Below are 13,153 nucleotides of genomic sequence, written 5' to 3'. Positions count from 1 at the left end.
TTTGCTCTGGGACCCGAGGCACTGCCTCTGTTGTGCCAGTCAATCACGGCAGTCTGTTCAGGAACAGGATGTTTCTGGGGGGAATTGTTCTTCTGTCATGTGACCAGCCTGTCAGAGACAGGCAAACCAGGCAGTCAACTAATACTGAATGACTTGAGTTCCTTGTTTCCTTTTCCTTTATTCCCTCTGCTTTTGTTTACTCTCAGGCCCGAGTCCTCAGCTCAGAGAGACTGCACCGGCCCTGATATCTCTATCTCTCTCACTCACACGGAAGTGTGGGGGTGGGAGTTTTGAAGGTAAGCACTTTTTCCTCTGTGTTTTCTTTGTTGCTCTTGTTTGCCATCAGCTTTTGTGTGGCTTTGACCTACACTGGGTTGTCTTGAACAGACGCCAAAGCAGGTTTTCCTCAGAAAGGCGCTCAGAGTGATTTCTGTAATGGAAAGACCGTCGGATTACCTTGAGGCGCGTCTGAGAATAAGTCAAACATTTACTACCAGATAAGAGCCACTGATGACTGCTTTAATGTTGCTCTGTTCACAGCCTGTGGTAGATTTGGAGATAATGTACTTTCAAATTGGAAAAGCAATAGGAGCAACTGAAGTTTGATGTACAAGGTAGTGCAACCCCAGGAGTTGGCTGAGCACACATGGACAAGGACAGAGATTCTATGTTCTCAGTTGTGTTGGTGATTGAGATTAGCTATTTGTATGACAATAAGTCTTAGAATGTTTTGTGAAGCAGAAGATTTGTCTTGATCTCTGTTGTGGCTGGGTGCCGTAACACTCTGACCCTAGAATGCCTGAGGGTGTCGTTCTTGGCATCATGCTTGCAGTTGTTGCAATCTTTTAATCTGACCCCTTGATCTTAGGCTAGTGTTTGAAATAGGAACATGGGTTAGGGTTAGAATCGTTTTTCATAGATTCAAAAGTGTTCCTACAATTAGCAATTGGTTTACCATGTCATCTCATTCACTTCAGTGGCCACTTCAATGTTAAGCCTAAAAACAGGTGGACCTCAAATTAATTCTGCTGTGTTTGTGTGCTCTAGCGGAACTGCTTGAAGCCTAATCACCAGCATTGAACAAAGGCCAGTAAGGTCGGCTGGAAATGTCAAAGGAGTTAATTGTTCAGCCTTAAACACAGAGACTGTGTGACTTCTCTCAAAGTAACATGGCGTTCCAGACATAGGTTGTGTAGACACAGCCACTGAACTCTGAAGGAACGAAATAGGAAAGTGAGAATGTGTGTGTGTTTCTCTCATCTGCTTGATATTGGTTTATGTGATATTGTTTTCAGCTGTCCTTTCTTTTTAGGTTAGTGCCAATGGAAAAGATTCACTTTGGACTATTGATATGGTGTTCCTGTGTTTGTTAGGGAAAGGGAGAGAGGGTGTGAGTAAGATGGTAGGCATGATTAAATCATACACTGTTAAGTAATTTGTACACCTCCCAGGTATGCGACTCCCCAAGGAAATGAGCACTCAAAATCTTTCTGTCAGAACTCTTATGTAGACTTTAGGATTATGGGGTACAAACTAATCTGATTGAATGTTGTGAACACTTAGCTAGTTATCCTGGGTGTGTGTGTCTATGTGTATATGTATGTGCACGTACATCCCCTGTCTTTTGAGAAGAAAAAAAAGAGACAGATGTTTCCACAGTACACACTATATGCTGGTCTACAGCAAAACATGTTTCAGGAGGAAATATAATGCAGCTATAATGACTAATTGCCTGTGTGCCCAAAGAGCCAGAGAAATGGGTGACTCATTGTTTTGGCCTGTGCGATAAGGAAGTAGAGGCTATTTATCAGAGAGAAGTGCTTTTACCTTTGTATGTGGCATGCTAAGATGCCTACATCAATATGCTCCCAACAACAAGAATGCGCCAGGATGAGTCCTACATTCGGATGAAACCTTTTATAATTCTTCCTTTCACATCCAGTCCATTTAAAATAATGATCCCAGGGTTTTGCTACAGAAGCTCTTGAACCTGAAATTACTGGACATTGTTGTTCTGCTAACACAGACGAGCTTGTCAGTTATCTAATAATAATTTGTTTCTGCATAATGTCTTATGAAACATCTTCATGCATGTACAGTGTTTGTTGGGTAAAACTATATGAAAGGGGTATAACATTAATAACATTCATTGTGTAATTAACTAAATTGATATAAATACTTACTTGAATGAAATTTGTCTTGGATGGAGGTCTCAGATTGAAATGTGACGCGTAGTACATGGAGGGCCAGCATGTACTATGTTTTGTGTACTATTTGTGAACCCAATAAGCGGCCTTCGTGTTCATTGTTTATTGTAGGTTAAGGGACATTACAACACACTTTTATAAGGGTCAATCTTCATAAGGGCAAAATGATTTATACCAACTCATTCATTTATTGTTCATAACAAACATATGAAGCATGTATCGCCCCTTTAGTAAATGACATGCAAAGCAATACTCATAAATGATTCATAGCATATCTATAGAGGTTTTTGGATACCGTATAGTAAAGTGACTTACAATTCTATATCTATGGATACTTCCCGAAGCTGAGGGGAATATGACGTGAGATTACAGGGCATGGTAGTAAAAAAAAAAAAAAGTGTATAAAGGGAGTCAATAAATACCACCAGAAAACAAGTTTAAAGTTTTTATTTTTAACATGCCATGATAAAATAAAAAAAACTTGAAACAAAACCAAAACACCAAAGCTCACTTTGAGACACAGCCAGCAAAACAGACTACTGTACAAGTGTTATCTTCTAACATATCTCCTCCATTACTGAACAGATGAGGTCTAAGTGAAGCATGGCATTTTGTCCTTGATTCAACATTGAAAAGACATCTATGCCATGGATCATTTTGAGGTTGGTTCGACAGATGGTTCGATTTCAACCTAATTTCTAATTACACATTAATCCTCCACAATTTCTGACATGTAAAGCGTCATGAGTCATCTCAGGAATATCTGTCAGTATGACCAATCAGCTTTCTTGTACCTATCACTAACAGATCTCCCTGCAGAGTGCCTAAGGTAGCCATGGCAACCTCGATCTCATTGCCGATTGTTTGTTGCTCCTTATTCATGACTGCAGCAGCCACATGAACAGAGACAGGAAAATAAAGCAGAAATGTAATGCGAAATTAATTCCTTGAATTATTACTGTACACAATGAGCAATACATAATGGGTCCTACAGTTCAAATGCAACAGCTCCAGGGGTCTAACAGTCTTATTTCACACCGTCATCCTACTAACTTCACAAGTCACAGTTATTCCACACCTTGTAATATGACTGATCATTGTAGTATTTTACTTACCACGTCTGGGGGCCCGCAGAGCAGATGATGTCATGGAACTGCAGGAGGGCTTCTGCATCTAACTCTCTGATAGTCCAGGTGAAATGTGAACCAATTCACTAAATACACCTATTCAATCTCAGGTCCACACACACGCGTAGGGGGTTTGTGGTTGATAAGAATCCAGTATAAATAGCAGAAATCCAACATGCTGTGACTGACATGATTGACTGTGGGCAAATGTATATGTTGTACAATGGAAGTCACCCAATGTCTTGTGATGATGCGTGAGAATTGCAGATTTGCTTTCCTGCCACTCTCATGGCATGGCGGCTGTTGTACCCTTTTAGAAATCAGAGGTGCCATGAGATCATTATACAATGCCTTACCACATCAGGGGGGTTGCAGAGTAGATACAGAGTAGATACAGAGTAGATACAGAGTAGATACAGAGGACCTCATGGATGTACTTTACAGTAGAGAGGGACTTCTGCATCTCAGGCTGTCAGGGCGAAGCCCAGTATGAATCAGTCATATCAATGTTAAAGCACAAAATGGGCACAATGTAACATTCTATATGATTTTAAAACCATTTATCATAGCTTGAACCATAGCTTCCCTGCAGCCGTTTTACATTTAAAACCCAGTCATGAAGAAGAAAACTAAAAAGCTAAAGCACTCGTAACAATTACAGCTCGAGTTGACTAGCTTAGCTACCGTTAGCTCCATCGTGGTACGGCCTCATTTGAAATCTAAAACGCAAACTCTGACTTACACTCTGACTAGCTGTAGCCTAGTAGAACCAAGAACCCTCAGTCACATAATATAAATCATTCTAAAGGCTGACTCAACATTTATGCAGTGTTTATGTCAGATGTTATGAATGGGTTATGTATCTTTTTCATATGAAGTGTTCCCATGTGTTACTGTCTCACATTCATGCGAGCGGACAGGTTGTCGTTCATGCTGTCAGTTGAATGTCACTAGCAGCTGTACGAAAAATAAATAATCTTCTTCTAGCATTGTGACTGCCTATGGCCCCTGGTTTCAGCAAAGATTACTTTATCTTATGATGACTGATGGATAGATGATAAACTTACTTAAACAAATGTATGTGTTGTAAGTCGCTTTGGATAAAGGCGTCTGCTAAATGCCATAAATGTAAATGTAACATTGGATCTGTTGCCTGGCAGACGGAGTGGACGTGGCTCGACTATCGTGGTGACCTGTTGCCCAAGGCGGGGAGCTGGTTTATTTATTCTGGGGAACTGCCCTCGACTTTAGTTTGGTCTATTGTTACGAAGACAGCCAGAAACAGGGCGCAGATTTATTATCTCCTCAGCCTGGACTGGACACAATCCTTAATTTCGATTGGATACTGATTGTATAACCATCTGGTTTATTAGGGAGAAGGCTTGTTGGTGTGGTGGTTATACTTTCTCCAACAGCAAAACTATTTTAAATTAACAATGTGGGATTGGTACATCAACTTTGGACTGGCTATCTTACCCCATCAAAACCCAAAACATGAGCTTGTTTTTACTCCATTGTTTGAATTTAAGATTGCCCACTTTAATAAAATACGACTTCAGTAAACGTTTTTTGCTTTTGTGGGCAATATAATGTAAAAACTTAATACACGTCCAATATCAAGTTGGCTCCCCTTTGGAGGGTGCAACAGCACTGAGTTAATTGCTCTTTCTGATGTTGTCTTCTGTGGTGGAAATCTTGTCTAGGGGCTTACCACAATAACGATTTCAGTGAGACTGCAAAAACGCACAAACACAATATCTGTTTAGTAGGTTCAATAATGGTTGCAAGCATAGCACTCTTCACCTAACGAACAGAGAGCCCCAATACAAGTTACAGCATACAATTTATACCCCTCAGATGGTCCGATCATAGGGCGGGGTTTTCACATGATATCAATGTATAACCTTGAAAACAGGTGGCATGATCCATAGCAGTCCTACATCATATCCTGGGGGCAGTTCTGAGAGAGCAATGGTCCTGTGGTTAGAAGTCTTACGTCTTTATCTCCTAGGGACAGACTGAACCTTTGAAAAGACACTAATGTGTATTTTCATCTCCTCCTGTCACCAGTTTGCGTAGGTTGGCTCTGGATTTACGGTCATTCCCTTACAGGCCGTAAATATAATGTATCTGCTCATTAGGCTTATTGCCCTACTGCCCGATCACAGGGTCGTATAATTAGGCTACTACCCTTCGGCTTGATCACAGGCCACATATCCTGGGGCAGGGGCACAATCTAATCAATGAGGCTTAAAACAGGATACTCCCTAGGACCGCCATAGATCATGTAATCGCTTAGGGGGTTAACATCTGGAATGTTTTAACACTTGAGAGAAGAGTCACACAATACAATACGATTAGTAAATGAATATATGATAACACAATTAAAGATCATAATCCATTATTATTACACATACTGATTTTTCCATTACATCTTCCAAAAGAAGATTCTGCTGTCTTCTATCCTTAGGATGTTGCTGATTATCTGCATTTGTGTTTTCCAGCCCTCATTGTCAGCCTATAGGAGATGACAGCAGCCATGTTTGGGGCAGGGAATGATCAGTGGGTCTGTCCCAATGACAGACAGTTGGCCCTAAGAGCAAAGTGAGTATCAAACTCTGTCCAATCTCAAGAGGGAGGTGGGTGTCTCAATTTAATGACATTGATGATTGTGTAAATGTTTCCTGTGTGGTAGCCTGTAGTCTCTGTTGACATTTTGATGAATGATTTGATGAAATGATTCCATAGTTTCATCAGACGACTGTGACCATTTGATGTAACTATGAGTCTCGACTGTACACAGTATGGGGTCAAATCTTCTTTTGCACACATGTTTGTGTACTGTATATTTTATTTGCATATTGGATGCTGTGTGTGTGTGTGTGTGTGTGTGTGTGTGTGTGTGTGTGTGTGTGTGTGTGTGTGTGTGTGTGTGTGTGTGTGTGTGTGTGTGTGTGTGTGTTTCAGGCTGCATACAGGTTGGTCTGTACACACCTTCCGTACAGACAAACAGAGGAAAAGCCAAATGCTGAATGAACAGGAGCTGGAGATCATCGTGAGTGTCATCCGCAGGGCTGAGCAAGTGGAGCAGACAGAGCAACATAGGATCGGGTAAGAGACACACACACACACACCCACCCACCCACTGCATGGCTTACAGTTAGATATGAGTTGACCAAACTTGCATACATGTTCACACACATGCTCTTATGGCTCAGGCTTGATAATGAGCCATAACATTCACAGATAAACATAAACACACACATACTCATGAGCCTTAACTCACATCCTCTGACTGTATTACCACCATTTATACAGCTTATATTTGGTTGCTATTGGTAAAGATATTGGTAATGGCCACTCAAATACAATTAATGACCCTGTTTGTCTGCACCAGTTTTTTGGACTAAAGTCTTCCATTAGCCCTCAGTTGAATATGCATGTTATTGCAGATATGTAAATAACCAACCGTATAACCCAGAAATGACCTACAGTGGGCTCCAATTTACATGTGCCAAAAGGTTTGCAAAGTCAGCCGTAATATTTCAAATAGACACGGTGAGTCATAATCCAAAGAGAGTTGCAAATACTGCAACTAGTGTTTGCATGATGTGCAATCCATTTTCAGACAGTTACTAAAACACTATCAAAAACAAATTTGTTTCATATTTTCTGCTCTGCTCAACATTATTTGCTCAAGCAAATTGGGGCCCATTATGTGGGCTGACTGTCGCGGCGTGTCTGTGTTCCTAAGGAGGCTGGTGGAGCGCCTGGAAAACATGAGGAAGAGTGCGGTGGGGAACGGCCTGTCTCAGTGCCTGCTGTGTGGGGAGGTCCTGGGGCTCCTAGGGACCCCCTCCGTCTTCTGTCTGGACTGCTGCAAGGTAAATATGCCTGAACGACTCTGTTATAACTAACTTACCACCCAAACATACCATACCATCACCATGGCCACATCTCGAAAGTCCTCCTTCATTCCTCACATCCTCTATCCTCACCACCTTCTTCCAATGTTCATTGGAAGAGAAGGTCTGAGGCTCCTCCCCGTTGGACATTCTCCTCCAATGCATTTTGTGAAGGACGCGAGGAGAGAGGACATGAGGAATCAAGGAAAGAATCAAGGAAAGACTGAAGACTGCGGCCCCTCTAGATTGTAGCTGATATGATTGTCCATCCTCAGTTTGTTTGATCGCTCTATATGTCAAAGGGAAGCAAAAACCTGCCGGTGCTGCAGCCATCGAGCTCTGTATCGAACCATTCCAATTACAGTGTTCCCTCACAGATAACGCAGATTTTACCTCAGCTCTAGTGCTGATTGCACTAAGGCTGGGTATTGACAAGGACCTCACGATACAATACCTCTCACGATGTATGGGTCACGCTTGCGCTACATTGCGGTGCAATACATTGCCATGCTCTACGTATAGTTACTGAAAATTCAGCCTACTGTGTTGTGTGTACCACCTTGATAGTCGATATATAATTGGCTGTATCGATTTTATTACGCAGCCCTAGATTGAACTCAAAGAACAGACTTTATTAAACCGAATTGATCCAATTTCCAGCCCTATCTAGAAGGCCTTTCATAATGTGCCCTCCAACCCCTCCATGCAGGGGCCAGTGGCACTCACATGTAATGCAATCAGGAGAGCGGAAATTAAACAGCTGAGGGAAAATAGTTTTTGCGGGGTCTCTGAGAGGAAATGTAATAAACAGCAGCATTAGACTGTGTCCACCGCAGAGGATTTATATTCTTCAATATGAAGGATAATATGAACATCCTCTGGTTGTTTTCTTAGAACATGTTCATAGTGAACGCCCTTTGGTCTTTGTTTGCTCTTGCCTTAAATGAATAACAAATCTAGTCACAAAAAAATTTGATTGGTCATAAGGGAGAATAGTCGTAGTTTTAAAATAAAGTAGATTTTGGTGTAGGCTAATCGAATGTTTACACAAGGGTTTCATCATTGTCTTTTGTTCTAATGTTTTTGAATGAAAGCAAATGAGAGAAAGGAAATTAATCTGAAATACCATGGGCAACATTACCTTTAATTGAGTTATGATGGGTGATCGGAGAGAATTGAAATGGCTTGACTGGGTGATCCATCCTACAGTAATCATTTCTCACCACAACGTGGCAGCAAGACCTTAGCTGCGGAGAACAAGTCACACCAAGTTAGAGCAGAAGGGAGGGATGATGATGATGATGGTGTTTATCCATGTTAAACGTTAGATATCAGATTTATTGTTTTACATTTGATTGATGCATCACTCTCATTATCCATGTCCCTAATTTAGTAAAAACAAATAAGTCCATTTGTTGATGGTGCCGAATGCTTTTGGTCTTAATGATATTCCAGTGATCAATGATTGATGAAGACTGTTTAGTGAAGCGAGTGCATGACATAATAAATATGAACTACAAATCAAAGGGTTTCGTCTTTTCCTCAGCTGCACGTTTTGTGTTTGCAGTGTAGGCCTATGTAGAGCACTGTAATACGACGTATGCCCAGTAGAGGGCAGCATAGACATAGAAGAGGAGCACAGAGCACATTGTATTTCCAGTCTCACATATGTTAGTTCATGAGGATATGAGCCTCAGCATTCACCTAGATCAACAGGTAAGGAGGCTTGTGGGTTGGTATGTTGAGAGGTTCATTCCTACCATATCAATGATTTTGTCCTGAAATGTAATGATTTTAAAAGTGATTGAGCAGTCGACTCAACAAATTCATGGACAAAACCTCACTTAATTGCTGAATGATGCTTGATGATAACTTCACATACAATAGCAACATGAGGGAGGATGTGTGTGTGTGTGTGTGTGTGTGTGTGTGTGTGTGTGTGTGTGTGTGTGTGTGTGTGTGTGTGTGTGTGTGTGTGTGTGTGTGTGTGTGTGTGTAAGAGATGTATAGCAAACCTGTTGTACTGTAAGGCTGTAAGGCTGTATCATAGAGCAGGTTAGGGAGGTCCAGGGAGAACACACACACACACACACACACACACACACAGTTAATGAAGTATGAGACCCACAGGCAGCTGTCTCAGTATAACACCACACACACTTGGGCCACAGAGGGCTTGACCACTGATCTATAGATCATTATCACACACACACTTTGGTTTTATACTTTGTAAAGTTTGCTTTGCAACTTGTCATTTAACTCTGTCCCGGTTCTTTGTTTACATCATGATGATTGATCATGATGATTGATCATGATGATTGGACAATGATTGTCCTACCAATCATATCATCTGCATAAAGAGGATGAGAGGATAACATCTCTTACCGTTTACTAGCTGATGTTATGGTGGCACACGACTGACGATGCTGTGGATGCGACACCTCCCAACTTCCCACTTGTTGACTAGATTTCTTCCCCTCTGGATGTCTGGTCTCACTAGCAGTTGCTCTACTGTATTTGTATAGCGCCTTTTACAAAGACAACTGTCTCAAAGTGCTTCACAACAAGAACAATACAAACAATAAATACAATACAAACAATATGAACTAACACCGAACCAAGGGCCCTACCCAAAACTCCCCCGAGGGGAGAAAAACATAGGGCAAGTGACCACAGTCAAAGATCTGTGATGTAAATACAGTACTGACATATTGGTGGCTAGGTGACTGTGTCCAGGCCACAGAAATTGACCAGGAAGCTATCCCTCAGGGAATACACACTCTAGCTAAAGTAGGGCTTAGAGCACTATCACCTGGTGTGAGTCTGACTAGGGAAAACTTCATGCATTAGTCTGTTGTCTTCCATACAGACAGCTTTTTAGCTGATGGACATGAGGCATGAATGTTCGAACTAAGGTGGTTGAAACCTGCAGGTGGGAGTCTCTTTACTCTCCCCCTCTACTCTCTCTCTCCATCTCCCTTTACTCTCCATCTCCCTATACCCCCGACCCCCCCCCCCCCCCCCCCCACCCACCCACATTGACTCTTCGACTAAAAATACCGGGCTACTTCAGGAGAGACATAATTATGAGCACTTGAGCCAAGCTTTCTCCGCCATTGCATAAGACTTCATTAAAGCTTCCTCCCTGTGTCTTTTTATCATGTTATAATCAGACCCTGCTCCCAAATTGATTCTTCTTTTTGAATGGAATAGCGGCCGGTGTAATTGGATAGCTTTTAGACCGCTGTGTAGCATCAACCTCTTACAGTTGACAATAACACTTGACGACATTGTGAACAACAGCATCTTTTGATGTTCTGAAGAACATGAAGAAATGTTTCCGATGATTAGAGGAAGTCATTATGGCGTGATGGCTCACCTTCCTTTGAGTTTGAGTTGCATTTTGTCAAAGTGACATTTAGATGTAATGTTTACTATTACAGTGACGTTTCCATGTATTATTCAATGTGAAAAACATGGCTGGTGTAGCACGAAGTTGTCTATTTTGGGACTGTAAGAAGAGAAAGGAAAGGAAATAGAAACGTACTCTGTACAAAGGTAGCTTAATATTCATTATGACATGATGATAATAGTGAGAGTTCCCCATTTGGCACCAGCTGTTTTCAATTTCAATAAAGAACATTTGACAATTGCATGAAATTGCATCGGCATTCCACTCTAACTCCAATATAACAATGTGCCAAAGACAGCAGCAAGGAAAGAGACAGAACTTTTTGAATGAGTTCTAGTTATATACAGTGAAGCATTATTTATTCTTTTGGCCATTGTTACATATGCCTGGCTCAGGGCACGGTAACATGAAAAGGGAAGGCCACACGTGGATTGCAATAATAAAAAAAAAACATTTATTAAAGTAAACTTAACAACTGAGGTTAAGTAAAGTCAGTATAAATGATGGGTTTGGAAACTAAAAGTGTAATGCAGTCAGCAGTGTGTGGTGTATTGTATAAACCAAATAGCACCTAAGAAACCAAATAGGTGCTGGAAGCGGCGGGCAACCCAGCCAGCTTGGAGAGCCCTCTTAAAGCTCCCGGACCAGGAAGGAATCACTTCCCCAATTAGCACCCTTGCATCCACTCCACCCGCAGGAGACAATTAACACACAGCGGAGGAGGAGCCAGGCAAAGCCATGACACCATATACTCTAAAAGTTTGGATTGGAAATCAAACAATTACTATGAGGTTAAAGTAGAGATTCTCAAGTGTACTGGAATTACCAGAAACACCTGTCAAGCCAATAGTCCCATTACTTTTAGTGCCCTGAAACAGGGGGTTTTAAATGTTTAAAAAGTGTTTGGTGAAACCAATATGAACCCAAATTCCATCAAATAAAAGCTGAGAATATTGAACCTCCTAGTAATTGTTTCATTTCAAATCCAAACCTTTGGAGTATGGAGCCAAAAGAAAAACAGATGCTTCACTGTCCCATTACATAAGTAGAGCACTGTAATTGTTCACTCCTAATGCAATGTCTAACGTTTATTTTACTTTCCTCTCCTTCCCTGACAGAAAGTGTGTACCAAATGTGGCATTGAGACCCTGAGCAGTCACAAGAGACCCCAGTGGCTGTGCAAAATCTGCAGTGAACACAGAGAGGTAACATACAAAGCTCTAGAACTCTGACCTTAGAAGCCCGTCTACCATATATAACCACATAAATGCATTGAAATGATTTTGTCTTGGGGTATGGAACTACAAGAAAGAAAACATGTCAAGAATTCCTCCGGTCCTTATATGCATTGAACAACCCATTACTGTGGTATTATTTGCTGTAGTTTTATTAAAGCCTGTTTGTTGTCTACATGCCAGGTTAAGGTGGGTGTCAGAGGGAGTGATACACTGGACAGGGTACCCCATAAAATGTTGATCACTGAACAGCACCGATATACACTCACCGGCCACTTTATTAGGTACACCTTGCTAGTACCGGGTTGGACCCCCTTTTGCCTTCAGAACTGCCTTAATTCTTTGTGGCATAGATTCAACAAGGTGCTGGAAACATTCCGCAGAGATTTTGGTCCATATTGACATGATAGCATCACGCAGTTGCTACAGATTTGTCAGCTGCACATCCATGATGCGAATCTCCCGTTCCACCACATCCCAAAGGTGCTCTATTGGATTGAGATCTGGTGACTGTGGAGGCCATTGGAGTACAGTGAACTCATTGTCATGTTCAAGAAACCAGTTTGAGATGAAGTAGCCATCAGAAGATGGGTACACTGTGGTCATAAAGGGATGGACATGGTCAGCAACAATACTCAGGTAGGCTGTGGCGTTTAAACGATGCTCAATTGGTACTAAGGGGCCCAAAGTGTGCCAAGAAAATATCCCCCACACCATTCCACCACCACCACCAGCCTTTATATCATCTCGAACCAGTCTGGCCATTCTCCTCTGACCTCTGGCATCAACAAGGCATTTTCTCTTTTTCGGACCATTCTCTGTAAACCCTAGAGATGGTTGTGTGTGAAAATCCCAGTAGATCAGCAGTTTCTGAAATACTCAGACCAGCCCGTCTGGCACCAACAACCATGCCATGTTCAAAGTCACGTAAATCACCTTTCTTCCCCATTCTGATGCTCGGTTTGAACTTCAGCAGGTCGTCTTGACCATGTCTACATGCCTAAATGCATTGAGTTGCTGCCATGTGATTGGCTGATTAGATATTTGCGTTAACAAGCAGTTGAACAGGTGTACCTAATAAAGTGGCCGGTGAGTGTATATTGATGTAAAAAAAATATATCACTGTCAAATAGACCTGATACCTACACAACCTGGGCCTGCCCACTTGGCTCAGCATTGGTCAGAGGGAATGTGGTGGTTGTCTGTGGCCCTGCGGGGGACTGAGATGACAGAGCACAGGCAGAGTGTGTCGATTACCTCCCCTCCC

The 13,153-nt window shown here is 41.8% G+C and overlaps 1 protein-coding gene across 5 annotated transcripts in view; it reads left to right on the top strand.

The window, feature by feature from the left end:
- Positions 1 to 244: 244 nt before the first annotated feature.
- The window catches only part of doc2b (double C2-like domains, beta), a 151,012-nt gene continuing 138,103 nt past the window's right edge, over positions 245 to 13,153 (top strand). For 3 of the 5 annotated variants that reach the window (XM_083697526.1, XM_083697527.1, XM_083697524.1), the window contains exons 1-5: positions 245 to 296; positions 5,839 to 5,938; positions 6,302 to 6,445; positions 7,089 to 7,218; positions 11,770 to 11,856. In XM_083697526.1, coding sequence (XP_083553652.1) covers positions 5,862 to 5,938; positions 6,302 to 6,445; positions 7,089 to 7,218; positions 11,770 to 11,856 — 438 coding nt within the window. In that variant the 5' untranslated portion in view covers positions 245 to 296; positions 5,839 to 5,861. Of the gene's footprint in view, positions 297 to 5,143; positions 5,939 to 6,301; positions 6,446 to 7,088; positions 7,219 to 11,769; positions 11,857 to 13,153 lie in introns of those variants that run through there. The other 2 variants (XM_083697528.1, XM_083697525.1) reach the window with 2 other exon arrangements.

This window comes from Argentina silus (assembly GCF_951799395.1).
Source record: "Argentina silus genome assembly, chromosome: 2".
Classification (NCBI taxonomy): Eukaryota; Metazoa; Chordata; class Actinopteri; order Argentiniformes; family Argentinidae; genus Argentina; species Argentina silus.
This window is presented reverse-complemented; position numbering and strand designations above follow the sequence as displayed.